General features: G+C 29.5%; 1 protein-coding gene across 1 annotated transcript; it reads right to left on the reverse strand.

Moving 5' to 3' along the window:
* Positions 1–10,533: 10,533 nt before the first annotated feature.
* LOC145116274 (uncharacterized) lies at positions 10,534–11,835 on the reverse strand. Its single transcript, XM_079052629.1, has 3 exons — positions 11,655–11,835; positions 11,443–11,561; positions 10,534–10,719 (listed from the first exon to the last, which is right to left on the reverse strand). The coding sequence occupies exons 1-3, from the start codon at positions 11,792–11,794 to the stop codon at positions 10,700–10,702; spliced, it is 279 nt and encodes a 92-aa protein (XP_078908755.1). The 5' UTR covers positions 11,795–11,835; the 3' UTR covers positions 10,534–10,699.
* Positions 11,836–14,477: the final 2,642 nt, after the last annotated feature.

Consider the following 14,477-nt stretch of genomic DNA (forward strand, 5'->3'; position numbering starts at 1 on the left):
TCTAAAATTTTCATTGAAATAAGTCATCTTAAGACAATTGACATATTATGCATATGATATATTTGTTAATTTTTGAGTTTTTATGAACAGGTAACTGAAAATGATGTTGTTGATGTGTTTGATTGTTATAACTGTTAGTTTTCTTTCTGTCATTCTTATGACAATTGACATATTATGCATATGATATATTTGTTAATTTTTGAGTTTTTTGCAGAACATTTTTGCAGATAATCTTGTTGAGACAAAAGATGACTTCCTCAAAACATTTTCCACTGAGAGTAATTATATCAAGTATGACCCAAAACATTTTCCTCAAAAAATTGCATCTTGTTACATGTTTTTCTCTGTTGATTCTTGATGGTTTTTCATTTACAGATCGATCTCAGAGGGAAAAACAATTCAGCAAATTGTCCCATCTTCATATAACAATGAATCAAATGGGACTTTGAATGCAGATTGTTCTGAGCTTGAGGTGAATTTTACTCTTTATCTTTTTTTTTTCCATTCTGGAAGTTTTGTTGGTTTAAATGGTTTATTCTTTTTTATCAGGTTGTTCGTGTTGAGGGCACATCTATGGTCCTTCTGTATTGTAGATTGGTACCACTTGTTCTTCTTGTTGATGGTAATATTTTTACCAGTAAGCAATAATTCACAATCTACATATACATTTTCTTAACAACTTGAAAATGACTATAAGTGTGTAGTGATTGACATGTAAATCACATATGAATTACATGTGATTCACATGTAAATCACATGTAATTCACATATAAATCATATGTGATTCACATGTAAATCACAATTACACGTGATTCACATGTAATTCACATATGAATCACATGTGATTCACATGTAATTCACATTAAAATCACATGTGATTCACATGTAAATCGCAATTATACGTGATTCGCATGTAAATCACATGTAATTCACATGAAAATCACAAGTTGGTCACATATGAATTACATATGATTCACATGTCAATCACAATTACACGTGATTCACATGTAAATCACATGTAATTCACATATGATTCACATTTGAATCACATGTGATTCACATATGATTCACATGTGATTTATATGTGAATCGCATGTGATTTAGATATGATGTCATATATAAATGTGATTCATATGTGAATCGCATGTGATTCATATGTTAATCACATGAAAATCACATATGTATTTTTGTGAGTGTTTTTGCATCAATCATTTTTTTTATTTTTTTTTGTAGATTTGGAAGAAATTTTGGTGAATATTGAAGAGGTGAAAAATGATAAATTAAAGAAAATAAGGAAATACTGACACGAAGTCATGAAAACACTTTGAAATTTGTAGCATTTTTTATTTTTTATATATTTTTTTTGTATCGAATGAAATACTTGTACTATTATGTTTATAGATTAATTAATAAAAATGAGATTTTTATGATTTAATTACGAATATTATAGTATAAGAAATATGCATATATGCATTTGAAAAAATATGTATATATGCACCTAAGACTTTGATTTTTATTGTTAAAAAACAAGAGTATTTTTCTTTAAATATTCTAGTACCTTTTTTTTAAGTTTATTGATTTTTAAAAATTTACTTTTTTAAAAAAATACAATTTTTTTTAAACGTAGTTTTTTTAAAAAAATTTGCAGTTTTTTTAAAAAAAATTGCAGTTCTTTTAAAAAAGTTGCAGTTTTCTTTTAAAAAGATTGCAGTTTTTTTGAAAAAATTATAGTTTTTTTTGAAAAAATTGCAGTTTTTTTGAAAAAAAAAAATGCAGTTTTTGTGAAAAATAATGCATTTTTTTTAAGAAAATTGCTGTTTTTTTATTTAAAAATGCAGTTTTTTAAAAAAAATTACAATTTTTTTTTGAAAAAAATGTAGTTTTCTTTAAAAAAAATTACATTTTTTTGAAAAAAAATGCAATTTTTTTTTTAAAATTGTAGTTTTTTTTCAAAAATTCATGTTTTTTATAAAAAACTAAAAAATCTGCACTTTAAAAAAAACGAAAAATAATATTTTTAAAAAAAATCTGAAAATTTGATTTATTATGTAAATTTTTAGACATTTATATTAATACATTCAATAACATAAAAAATTAAACATTAAATGAGACTGGTAAGATGACGATCATGTCCTTAATGAATTAATTTTGATCAACGCTCCACTTTTAGTTCTCGGGTTATCGGGAAACTTTGAGTTCTCAACCGATCTCAACCCTATATATATATATATATATATATATATATATATATATATATATATATATATATATATATATATATATATATATAGGGTTGAAATCGGTTGACAACTCAAAGTTTCCCGATAACCGGAGAACTAAAAGTGGAGCGTTGATCAAAATTAATCTATATATATATATATATATATATATATATATATATATATATATATATATAGTTAGGTTCATGTGTAGTTTATATCTATTGTGTGAATGTATTACTGATTCTCAGCCAATCAATATATAGGGGTTTTATAGCAAATTTGTAATTAATGAATTGATTACCAAAACTATAAACCTATAATTATGTAAAGAAACCCAAAAAAACTCAAACCCTTATTTATTTTTTAGTGTGTGTACCAAATTCAGTTATTGTCTCTTTTGCTGGTTGCTCGAAACCGCTACTTCAAGTGTCGCCCTCTTCCATCGCTTGCCCGCCCTCCTACGTGAGTGCCTCCCATTGGAAATCTGATGATGCCGATATTCTCCTCTGTTTTTTGATTTTTTGTTCAACAGAGCAATCTCTAATGGTTATCTCGAGATCAATCCTGAGCCCCTACGATACCTCCACCTCTATCGATCGTAGTTGTCTCTTCCACCACCACCGACTACCATAAACAATTATTCTTATTTCCTCACATCGCCACCGCTAGTAAAAATGGGATCGACACCTTCTAAGCGTTGCCTCCTATAGAATTTAAGCGATTGTCGCCAGATTTATAATTTTTTTTACATTCCAATCTTTTATCTAGAAGCGATGATCGGATTTCTGCATTTCGTTTATCTTCATCTCCAATCGCTCCGGTTAATCTGATTTCAACAATTTGCACCGGTAACCTACATGAAACGCATAGACCAGACCATACCTAGAGGGTTGTTCTTCTCATTTTTTCTGCAAAAATAGCACAACACAATGTATTTGCTTCTCTTGTGGTTACCTTGACGAGATTTTTTTGAAACATTTCATGTAGGTTTCGTTTATCTTACAACATATTATGCCCTAAATTTCTTTGAAGAACATCGACTTGCCATTGGATGATATAAAAATTATAAAGATGCTAAATTATGTTTGGTGGTTTTTGATGGTTTTCCCCTAGATGGATTTGATTGGTTGCTTTGCCATTGGTAGGTTTTGGATTTGGTGGTGCTTTTGCTCTTGTTTGATTGGATCGACTTTGTGTTGGACTTTCTTACCCCTATTCTGTGTCGGTTGGTCTAACGGTGCCATTAGGAGTTTACTGCCACTGATGTTCCATTCTTAGTCCATTGATATCTTTGGTTCAAATGCACCCTACTTGTTTTTCTAATTGTTGTTCCACACTTCTTACTGTTTTGCTTTTGTTTGTTGTGGCACTTCTAGTTTTTCAATCTTTCTAGTTTTGTGTTGTTGGTTAGGTTAGTTGTTATTTTGTTGTTTCTTTCTAGTTTGTGATTGTATTGTTCTTTGTTCCTCTCTTGGATGGCTCTTTTTTTTATTACTATATAATGCTTTGTTGTTAAAAAAATATGATTTGTTTTAACTATTCACTTTCTTTTTCTCCTAATACTTGTGCAATTTTGATTCTTCTGTTGACATTTTTGATATTTTACAGGTAGCCTTCCAAGGACCAAAGAAGTTATTGGTTTGGTTGCAACAAACGGATACTCGAAGTCAACAACCCTCAAAGTTTTGGCTAGAGAATTGAAACCAATAAATGACTTTGGGTAGTTATTGCAATTTTTGTTTGCTTTCTCTAATATATGGCTGATAAATGTTCTTGTTTATGATAGTTTATAATATTTTCAAATATTTTTTTCTTATTTTACTTTATTTTCACAAATAATGTTCCTGTTTTTTTTTTGCCAATCTTAGCTGCAGACATGCTGTATCTTTTGTATTAATTTCTACACCATCGAAAGGAGAGAACAAGCTATTCATGTTAAAATGCATCAAAGACCAAATGTTATTGTTTATGATAGTTATTGCATCAATAAATGACTTTGGGTAGTTATTGCAATTTTTGTTTGCTTTCTCTAATATATGGCTGATAAATGTTCTTATTTATGATAGTTTATAATATTTTCAAATATTTTTTTTCTTATTTTACTTTATTTTCACAAATAATGTTTCTTTGTTTTTTTCTTTTTTGCCAATCTTAGCTGCAGGCATGCTGTATCTTTTGAATTAATTTCTACACCATCAAAAGGAAAACAAGCTATTCCTCTTAAAATGCAACGACCAAAGAATAATGTGGGTTGGACTTTTGTGAATTGTTGGATTTCAACAAAAAAAAAATTGTTTATCATTCTTATAGAATGTAGTATCAGGAACACGTGTCCCTATGTAATACTATTACCCTTACGGAATGAACAATGCATCAAAGACCAAAGAATAATGCAGGTTGGATTTTGTGAATTGTTGGATTTCAACAAAAAGTTGTTTATCATTCTTATAGAATTTAATATCAAGAACACATGTCCCTATGCAATACTATTATTCTTATAGAATCAACAATGTTATTCTTTAAGAACACATGTCTGTATGTAACTCATATGTATTATTCTTTAAGAGTGTATACTACTTTTTAAAAAATGTTATATTATTTTCAAGAATGTCAGTTATTTTCATCATTTTGTTTATAGACAAATATTTGTTTTTGTAGTACCTATTAATAGTATAATTTTTTTTTTTGCTAAATGAGATATTAAAATACACATTCCTAAAGAATGAGTATTTCAAAAGAATTCTATTCGAAATGAATTCTATTGTATTGTTTCTTTTGCTAAATATGATATTTCTTTTGTTATATTAACGTATTTTTAAAGAATTTTATATGTAAAAATTTTCCAACATGAAGAATTTTATACCATATTCTTAAAGAATTTAAGAACACCAATAAAAAAATTAAAAATCAAGACGGATGGAAATATTCAGGTTAATTAAAGTATTAATTAAAATATGCATCTTTCATATTTTGTTGTTAAACCAATTTAACTATTCTACCGTTACAAGTTGTTTCAAAGTTAAAAACAATCAATTTTTTATATTAATTATCATCATGTCATCATCATCTCAATCACTAGTTCTTTTAATCTAATGGACACAAATTGGTCATACATTCACATTATATTTGTGATTCATATTTAATCCTAACCCTCTCTCTCTCTCTCTCTATATATATATATATATATATATATATATATATATAATCCTAACCCTCTCTCTCTCTCTCTCTCTCTCTATATATATATATATATATATATATATATATATATATATATAGTTTCAATTAATAAAACTTAGTTATCAACCTACAACGAATGAAAAGGCAAACGGGCAACACTTTGTGCAACTAAGCTTTTTGTATGGTAAACCAAATGGAAATGAAAATTTTAAAAACGCGTTTGATTTATTCAGTTTTCAAAAAAATTTCAAGAAAATGAAAGTTTTTTGTTTTCTAAATTGTATGTAAATTAAAAAATGGATTATACAGTTTTCAAAAGTTTTCGTAAATTACAAAGATGAAAAATGAAAACTACATCAGTTCCAACCAAACGCGTTTTCCAAACATTTCATTGAAAACCGAAAATGAAAATGAAAACTCTGATTTTTGAAAATATTTTCTTGGAATGAAAATAATTTTCCACTACCAAATGTACCCTATTTAAGAGTTTCACAACATTACTATGCATGATCCGTTAGACTCTATTTAGGAGCTTCACAACATTTGGCGCAAGAAAATCAAATGTGAAAGGTATAAATATGTATTGATTTTTCATTCATGTTTTGTCATTATGCATGAGACGGTTTTTAAAGCAGTCTACCGCACAGTGAAAACTCAACTCCCTAAGTCCACGAGAGGGGAAACCCTGTAAGATTCACACATGCGTGTTTCCCTTCTACTTGTCCAAAAACCAAAACAACAGTTGATCTACCTTCCAACGAGTCAATCAAAAAGTTCATATGTGCTCTTTCTTGATAGAAACTCTAACACACGGAAACATATCAAATAGAACATCCTTAACTAGATTGTGTCTGTATTTGAAACCCGAAAGCTCTCTATAATGTACTGCATGTTCCCCAAAAAATTTCAAGCATGTCTTGCGACAAACATGACATATCTCGTCAACTAAAAATAATGGGATCATAAGGATACAGATACTTAAGGATAACACGGTACTCCACTAGTAACATATATTAGCCAAGACCATCAATAGAAATAGTGTGTGAACTTCTTGACACTTTGATTTAATATTACAATACCGTACAATTAGTGATTAACAACCAACAAAAATACAGCAGGCATCCTTACACATTTGTAGACATACTCCGTTGCATTTTGGTTGCTGTATTTTAAAAATGGTTTAATACGTTTGTATTATGATGATTTTTAACCAATTTATTTTAGAAATACTCTAGTATTAATTTATTATATCTAAATAGTGACGGGAAGATTGAAGAAATTAAAAATTTTTGTTACTTAAATTGACGTAAAACAAAGACGAGAACAGTAGATGTTTAAGAAAAAATTCAAGGGAAGAATGTTATTAAAATTCAAGGTGTCCATAAACATTAGATTCATCATTTCTTTAATTCTTTTATAGGAGGGATCTAAAATTGACAAGTTTTTGTCAAATCTTACAAAATTAGAATTGATGGAAAAATACCAATATTAATATTAACATGCTAATAAATCACGGGAATTTTGGAAATCACGAGATATTACAGTGGAAAACGATAATATTAATAAGAAGGTGCGAAAATTGGGGCAAATTAAGATCTAAAGTTCTAAACAATGGAATTTTTTATTTATTATTTTTATTTATTTATTTTTTTTATTTTTTTTTAAAGAAGATAGTTTAATACATATCGAAGGAAGGCAAACGGGCAAAGAGTCGTTGGAATTGTATCATTAATCAATAAATTGAATGTTTAAGTCCATTTTAAGAATATGACCAACAATTCATGGTACTGCTATACGGTTGATGCTTTGCTTTTAATAAAGGAAAAATGAAAAAGTTATTACTAAATCACCAATATTTGCCTTATAATAGAGAAAAAACAATATACAAAAAGCAGTTCACTCTCCATATTACAAATAATATAAAACAGAAACAAAAAAATATAATTACAACGGAGCAATTACATAAATTTATGGTTTGTTAGACACTAGTACACTACTCGGTGAGGCCGTGAGGGTTAATAATGTTTTGAGAGTTGAGAACATGATCCCCATCCACCATTCGGTTTATGGAGAGAATTTTCATTTTCAAGAATTTCTTTTTCTTTTTACAAGCTTAAACAAATATAAACTAAAATTATTTTCCCTATTTTCCAACCACATATATGGTGCATTGTAATCATTTTCCTTACAAATGTAAATTTTTCTAACTTATTTAAGAATTAGATTTTAAATAATATATTACAGATATGCTTGAAAAAAAAAACGTAACGGGTAGATAATCGGTCAAAATGGTAGTCTTGGTGACAGTGGGAACAATTAAAAAAACACTAAAAATTATATGTATATTTTTATTTAAGTTTATTCTAAAGGTATATAGTATGTACCATTATTAAACGTCTAAATATCATATTTATCCGGCTTAAACTCTAAATATTATATATGCCCTTCTTAATGTTTTAAAATATCGGATTTGCCCGAATCTATTTTTTTAAAAGTTTTTATTATTTAAAAATCTTTTTTTATATTTTATAATCAATAAAAAAAAAAAAAAAACCAATTAGACCAAAATACCTTTACTTCCTTACAGACAATTATACACTTACCTTTTCAAAATCACAGGAATTGTTTAAGCCGACGAGGTTTTCTGGGCCATTTTCCTCACTATCGACGGTTTCTCCTCACGATTGTTGGTCTATCCTCAGGATCGCCGGTGTGTCCCCACGATCGTCGACGTGTGGCTTCGTTTCTGCAATTGAGATCAAGCACCAGGTATTTATCCCTTTCTCTACGTCTTTTTTTTTTTTGCCATATTTCTTGTGCAATTGGCTACAAACATCAATTTTATGGTTTTCTTTGTGAACTAGTATGCAATACGCATACACCAGAGCTTACACCAACATTGTGTTCATCTATTTAGTTTAACATTGTGCTCATTTAATTAGTTTAATATGTTAATTTTCATTGTTATTTCTTACATTTAATCCATAAAAATTGTGAATTATAAGTTGGTGTACAATGTTGCAGGTAGTTTGTGGTGGTTGATGATAGTGGGAAAGAAGAGGTTGTTGAGTCTGGAAGAAAAGTGGCTTGTGTTGTTCTTCAAGTTCTTTTCCAAGAACAAGTTAGAGCATTACAAAAGTTTCCATTATGGTTACTTTTTTTATTAATGATATCAAATTCCTCAATAGAAAAACTATTTAACCACACAAGAAAAGGGTCGTGAATAGCTAGAGTCTAGTAAAGTAGATGGGCTACCTCCATTGGAAGCCATCACAAACAGAAGACCTGCAGAATTTTAGAGGAAAGACTTTTGATTTCTTTTATATGCTCTTATTTGGTGCCGCTGTTTTGACCAATGTTGTACTTATTGGAGGGATGATACCATATGTGTCATAATCTTTTGCCAAGATATTTTTCTTGAGCAATTCACTGACTTGTTTATGAAATGTATTTTTATTGTTTAAGTAACTTTTGTATTATGATGAATAAAAACAATTCATGATGTTTACTGTGAATTACGCAATTTCTCCTTTTTATGCAATCAATTGTGTGTTTATATTTAAATTAATGCACATTGGCTCATTAGTTGTAATCACACTTTCAATGTTTAATTGACAAAGAAAGCCAACAAATTATTTGTGGGTTGTAGCCGATTCCACATTCAATCTGATAACCCATTCTGAAAAAAATTGAAGCGATCAATACTTCTAATCACAAATTGAATATTCCATTAACTAATAAAAACATAAATCTACAGGTTGATGTCGTTGATGATGTTCATCGATTGCAACAGACTTGGTGGGAATAAGGAAGCAAAAAAACGCAGTTATGTTCATGTGTGTTAATCCTATAGCCGAAGTCGCAATTAGCATGTCCCTGGAATACATAATACTTATGATTTAGAAGAAAGGGCATTTTGGTCTAATTGGTTGTTCTTTATTTTTAATGATTATAAAATATAAAAAAGGATTTTTAAATAATAAAAATTACTTAAAAAATAGATTTGGGCAAATCCGATATTTTAAAACATTAAGAAGTGCATATATGATATTTAGAGTTTAAGCTGGACAAATATGATATTTAGAGGTTTAAGCCGGACAAATATGATATTTAGAGGTTTAAGAAGGGTATATACGATATTCTCCCTACAATTTATTATAGATAAATTACAAAAACAGCCATATCTCATGGCTATTTAACTTTAAAACCAATATTTTTCCACGGCTAACAAAATAACTAGAGATGTAGTACAACAAAAACCATGGATCCGGGTAAAAACCATGGATCCGGATCAGTTCTAAAAATCGGATTTATTAAAATGGATTCAGTTTGATCCTTATCCGTTCGGATTTAGATCACATTAAAAAAAAAAAAAAAAAAGTGTGGCAGTGTTCTAATCTGGTTTCCTACGTTTTTTTTCTGGGGGAAAAAACAAGCTTTGAACATTAATCCTGAAAAAAAGGAACTTGTTTAAAACAGGTCTGGATGTTTGAACTTATATGAGCGACCCATTTACAAATCCGAATCAGTTCTAAAAATCTCTTGCTATTTGTATTTTATGTTTTAACCAAAGATCTATATATCTACAATGACCGAATCCGAATGGTACAGATGTTTGCCTGGATAAAATGATGCATTCATATACTATGTTTCTTTTATTAAAAATGGACAAACCGTATGAATAAGACTAAATGACCATTTTAATGTACATTTAGTAAAACAACTTCACAATATTCATTAATTTTAACATGGGAAGAGAAAAACATGGCAAATAGAGAAAAGCCCCTCAGTGTCTCAATACATAAAAACCAAATTTTTTGGCTTAACTGATTAAGTCATTTTGTCTGGTGTAAGTAAAAAAGAAACAACTATGTATAGTCGTCAAGATTTAGTGCTTAACCATATAAACTCATTAAGTAAAAAAAAAATGCTCCAAAGAAAGCTTTAGGTTACGTTTGTTACACAAGAGGGCATTCACGTCTTTTGCATAAATAAAATATGGATCGTGCCAGGTCCCACCTTTTTAGTTGGGACTAAAAATTTACAGTTTTTGTCTTATTAACATCGGTGAGTCTCAGTCCAACACACAAAACATAGTACAACTTGTTATGTGCTGTGTAACAAATGGGCCTTCAAAAACATCAAGGTGATTCATAAACATTTGTTCATTTTAGTTGTTTTAGCCTTTAGGAAACACATGATGAGATTATGCAATGAATGTTTTGTGATGCCACCAAAATTCTTAAATCAATAACAAGCAGTAGAAAAATCGTGATCCAATGTGGTTGAAGCTGTTGTCACCGAGGGAGTCCAAAGTCTAGAGAAAAGCCAGAAAAAAAAAGATGGAATTAATTGCTACTCTTTAGTATAAGTTCAAGAAATCAAAGAGATCAACCACAAAACAAGCAATACGTTTAATAGATTTTTGGATCTCGTTACATTTTTTTTACCCATAATAGCAATGTGCTTTGCATTTCTTTTACCCATAAATTGACAATAACAATATGTGATGTGAAACTTGAAAATTGTACTTTATTGTTAACCTATTTACATTTCTTTACACATAACAGTTGCATACTTACCATTCCTTACCCATAATAGCATTGTACTTACATTTCTTTACCAATAATAGTAAATTGCATCATGATACTTGTAATTATTTTACAAATTTCAGGTTAATCCGTTAATTATTGCTTTTATTGGTAAAAATATAAGTATGTTGTTATTATGTGTAAAAAATATATATGTTGTTATGGGTAAAAAGTAAAATAGATGGTCGAGTAAAGTATGTTGCTATGGCTGCTAAATTTACTTATCTTAGACCCCTAGATCTAATATGGAATTTCCAAACCCACAAGAAGCAATAGTCATCAAGCAGGAAGCTCATAGATAATGCATTCAATTTCTAGCTGCTCTTATGATTTTTTGCCTGAATATTGGATAGTTCATTGTTCATAGCAAACAAGCGATTGTTGATCCGCAATAACACGAGTTTAAATTATAATGCAAAACGTAAAGAATTCAATTAAAGATGACATACCTTGAGAAAGCCAGCTCCAGCAGGTGGAATCAACAGCAATATTTGACCTAAGACGAGCAGATGCAATTGCACTGTGAAGAGGCAGCATCGACTCAACAGTTCCCAATGCCGCAACAATCCTGAAGAAGACGGAAAATCAAAACGATTATAGTCAAATTCAAATCGCTATCAATGGAAGTTCAACTGGTTGTATGTGTTATTGAAGTATTAACCTTGAAGCTGCGCGAGGGACGGTTCTTGTTGATGAATGGAATGGAGAAACGGGTACGGATTTGGGGGTTAGGGTTCTCGAAATCAGATTTGATCTAGCTGCAATTGTTCTCGCACCAGAGACGATCGCTGATGAAGCCATCTTTTCACTTAATCCACTGTTGTATAAACCCTAACTCTGGACCCTTGTAGGTATGGGTGAGCATTTGGACCAGATCGGACCGGACCAGACCGGACCGGCTTTTGGACCGGACCGGCTCTTGGACCGGACCGGTTATGGAGAATTTTGTGGACCATGGACCGGACCGGATGAGTCGTGTCCGGGTCCGGGTTTTCCGGTTTTTGGACCCGTTTAAACCGGTACAACTTTAATGACATAGAGTATAAGTAATCTACATTGATGTATAATATTATAACTTGCAAAATTAATACGATTCCGTTTCATGCATAACTAATCTAGATTGATGTATAATATTATAACTTGCAATTTGCAAAAATTAATTTTCCAAACAAAAGCAACTAAATATTGGAAAAAACCGAAGGTCAATCTGATTTAAAACGAATGAGTTATGGGTGTTTAAAAAATGTCACAGATTACAAAATCTTACTGAAAAGCTGAATTTTTTCAGCTTTGATAGCTCTATTTTGAAGGATTGTAACTCAGTGAATATAATACCAAAATAAACAAAATTATAGTCTAAATTCATCTACAAACTGTAAACTAAATGTTGGAAAAAACCGCAGGTCAATCCGACTTAAAACGAATTAGTTATGGGTGTTTAAAAAACGTCACAGATTACAAAATCTTGCTGAAAAGCTGAATTTTTTCAGCTTTGATAGCTCTAATTTGAAGGATTATAACTCAGTGAATACAATACCAAAATAAACAAAATTATAGTCTAAATTCATCTACAAACTGTAAACTAAATGTTGGAAAAAAACGCAGGTCAATCCAACTTAAAACGAATCAGTTATGGGTGTTTAAAAAACGTTACAGATTACAAAATCTTGCTGAAAAGCTGAATTTTTTCAGCTTTGATAGCTCTACTTTGAAGGATTGTAACTCAGTGAATATATAATACCAAAATAAACAAAATTATAGTCTAAATTCATCTACAAATTGTAAACTAAATGTTGGAAAAAACCGCATGTCAATCCGACTTAAAACGAATGAGTTATGGGTGTTTAAAAAACGTCACAGAAATCTTAAACATGTCCAACCTGTTCTAAACCCGGTAAAAACCGGACCGAACCGGGAAAAAAACCAGACCGGACCGGATAGAAATCTTAGAACCGAGAACCGGCCTGGGGGTCCAAAAAAACGGTCCGGTCCGGTCCACCGGTCCAAATGCTCACCCCTACTTGTAACCCCTACTTGTAGGAGTGGTGGAGGCATACCGCTTGTATTGGAAGCAATTTTTGTTGTACTTTCTTGTTTGGGATATGATCGGATTACATTAATTAGAGGATGCGGTATGTGTACAAGAAACGACATTATGGTTGACGTGTAGGGGCTCAACGGCGTCTTAACAAAATGAGCACCGCCCCTCTTTTTCGTTGTATCTCGTTGTGTTGCTTCTTGTTGTCATCGTGACTGGATGAAACGAGAAAAAAGACGCCTCCGTTTGGTTTGAAACATTAGACCGTTTGATAACGGTCAAAATAAAATAATTTTTTTTTCTATAAATACAACATATTAACCCATTTTTTACACCTTTCTCTTCATCTCTTTATATTTTATACAATCTTATACTTTCTACAACAAAAAAAAAGGATCAAAACCCAAACACCCCTCAATCAAATTAAGAAGACGTATTTTGGTTAATTAGGATTAGCAATAAAATGTTATGGTTTTAGGTTTAATTTAAATGTTATTTTGGTCAACTACGACTAAAAAAAATGTTATCTTTTAAAATTAATGTTTTTTATCGTAATCTTAATTTTAGTTTTTAAAAATTATGTCTTTTTTTTAGTTTTTTATAATATTATGTTTTATAAAAATATATTTGTTTTATTAATTAAAAAAGCATGAAAAAGAAAAAAATCAAAAAGAAATATATGACATGGAAAATATTGGTGTTAAATTTAAAGAATTTAACACAAATCTTGTAGATTTTTTTTTTTAATATTCAAAGAATTTTTTTTATTCCAAATGTTACACTTCAAAATGTTTAGTTTCATCGTTTTTCAATAGAATATCTATTTTTATAAACTAATATCGTATATAGTTTAAATTACTATGTTTGTTTAACTTTTTGTTAAATTTAAGTAAAAAAAACGATTTTTTTCATCGAAATTCCGGAATTGTTCATATTGTAGAGTTTTTTTTTTTTAATATTCAAAGAATTTTTTTTATTCCAAATGTTACACTTCAAAATGTTTAGTGTCATCGTTTTTCAATAGAATATCTATTTTTATAAACTAATATCGTATATAGTTTAAATTATTATGTTTGTTTAACTTTTTGTTAAATTTAAGTAAAAAAAACGATTTTTTTCATCGAAATTTCGGAATTGTTCTTGAAATTCTGGAGTTTTTTTTTCTTTTTTTTTTTTCCTGAAATCCAAAATTTTAGTTTAGAATCTGAAATGTTGGTCCAGAATCCGGAATGTTGGTTTGGAGTCAGTCAAAAAAATGCATTTTTTTTTTCTTTTGTCTGCAATGTTTATTCCAAACCAAATTGTTATTTTTGCTAAAAAAAAATTGTTAGTTTCTTAAAAACACATTAAACAATGGTTAGATTACTTATTTTCCTTTGTTTAAAAGCTTATATCAGGATGTAACAATTAATCCTTGATAGAAGACAAGATGTCTAACTATTTCAA

Source organism: Lactuca virosa, chromosome 5 (genome assembly GCF_052849685.1).
Source record: "Lactuca virosa cultivar CGN04683 chromosome 5, Lactuca_virosa_CGN04683_v6, whole genome shotgun sequence".
Lineage (NCBI taxonomy): Eukaryota > Viridiplantae > Streptophyta > Magnoliopsida > Asterales > Asteraceae > Lactuca > Lactuca virosa.

Bases quoted from the DNA above. Each gene is read 5' to 3' on its own strand.
- LOC145116274 (XM_079052629.1), bottom strand. From the start codon at position 11,794: ATGGCTTCATCAGCGATCGTCTCTGGTGCGAGAACAATTGCAGCTAGA. The intron at 11,562-11,654 runs GTTAATACTTCA...CGTCTTCTTCAG, and splicing joins GTCCCTCGCGCAGCTTCAAG to GATTGTTGCGGCATTGGGAA. The intron at 10,720-11,442 runs GTATGTCATCTT...GCTTTTCTCTAG, and splicing joins CTGGAGCTGGCTTTCTCAAG to ACTTTGGACTCCCTCGGTGA.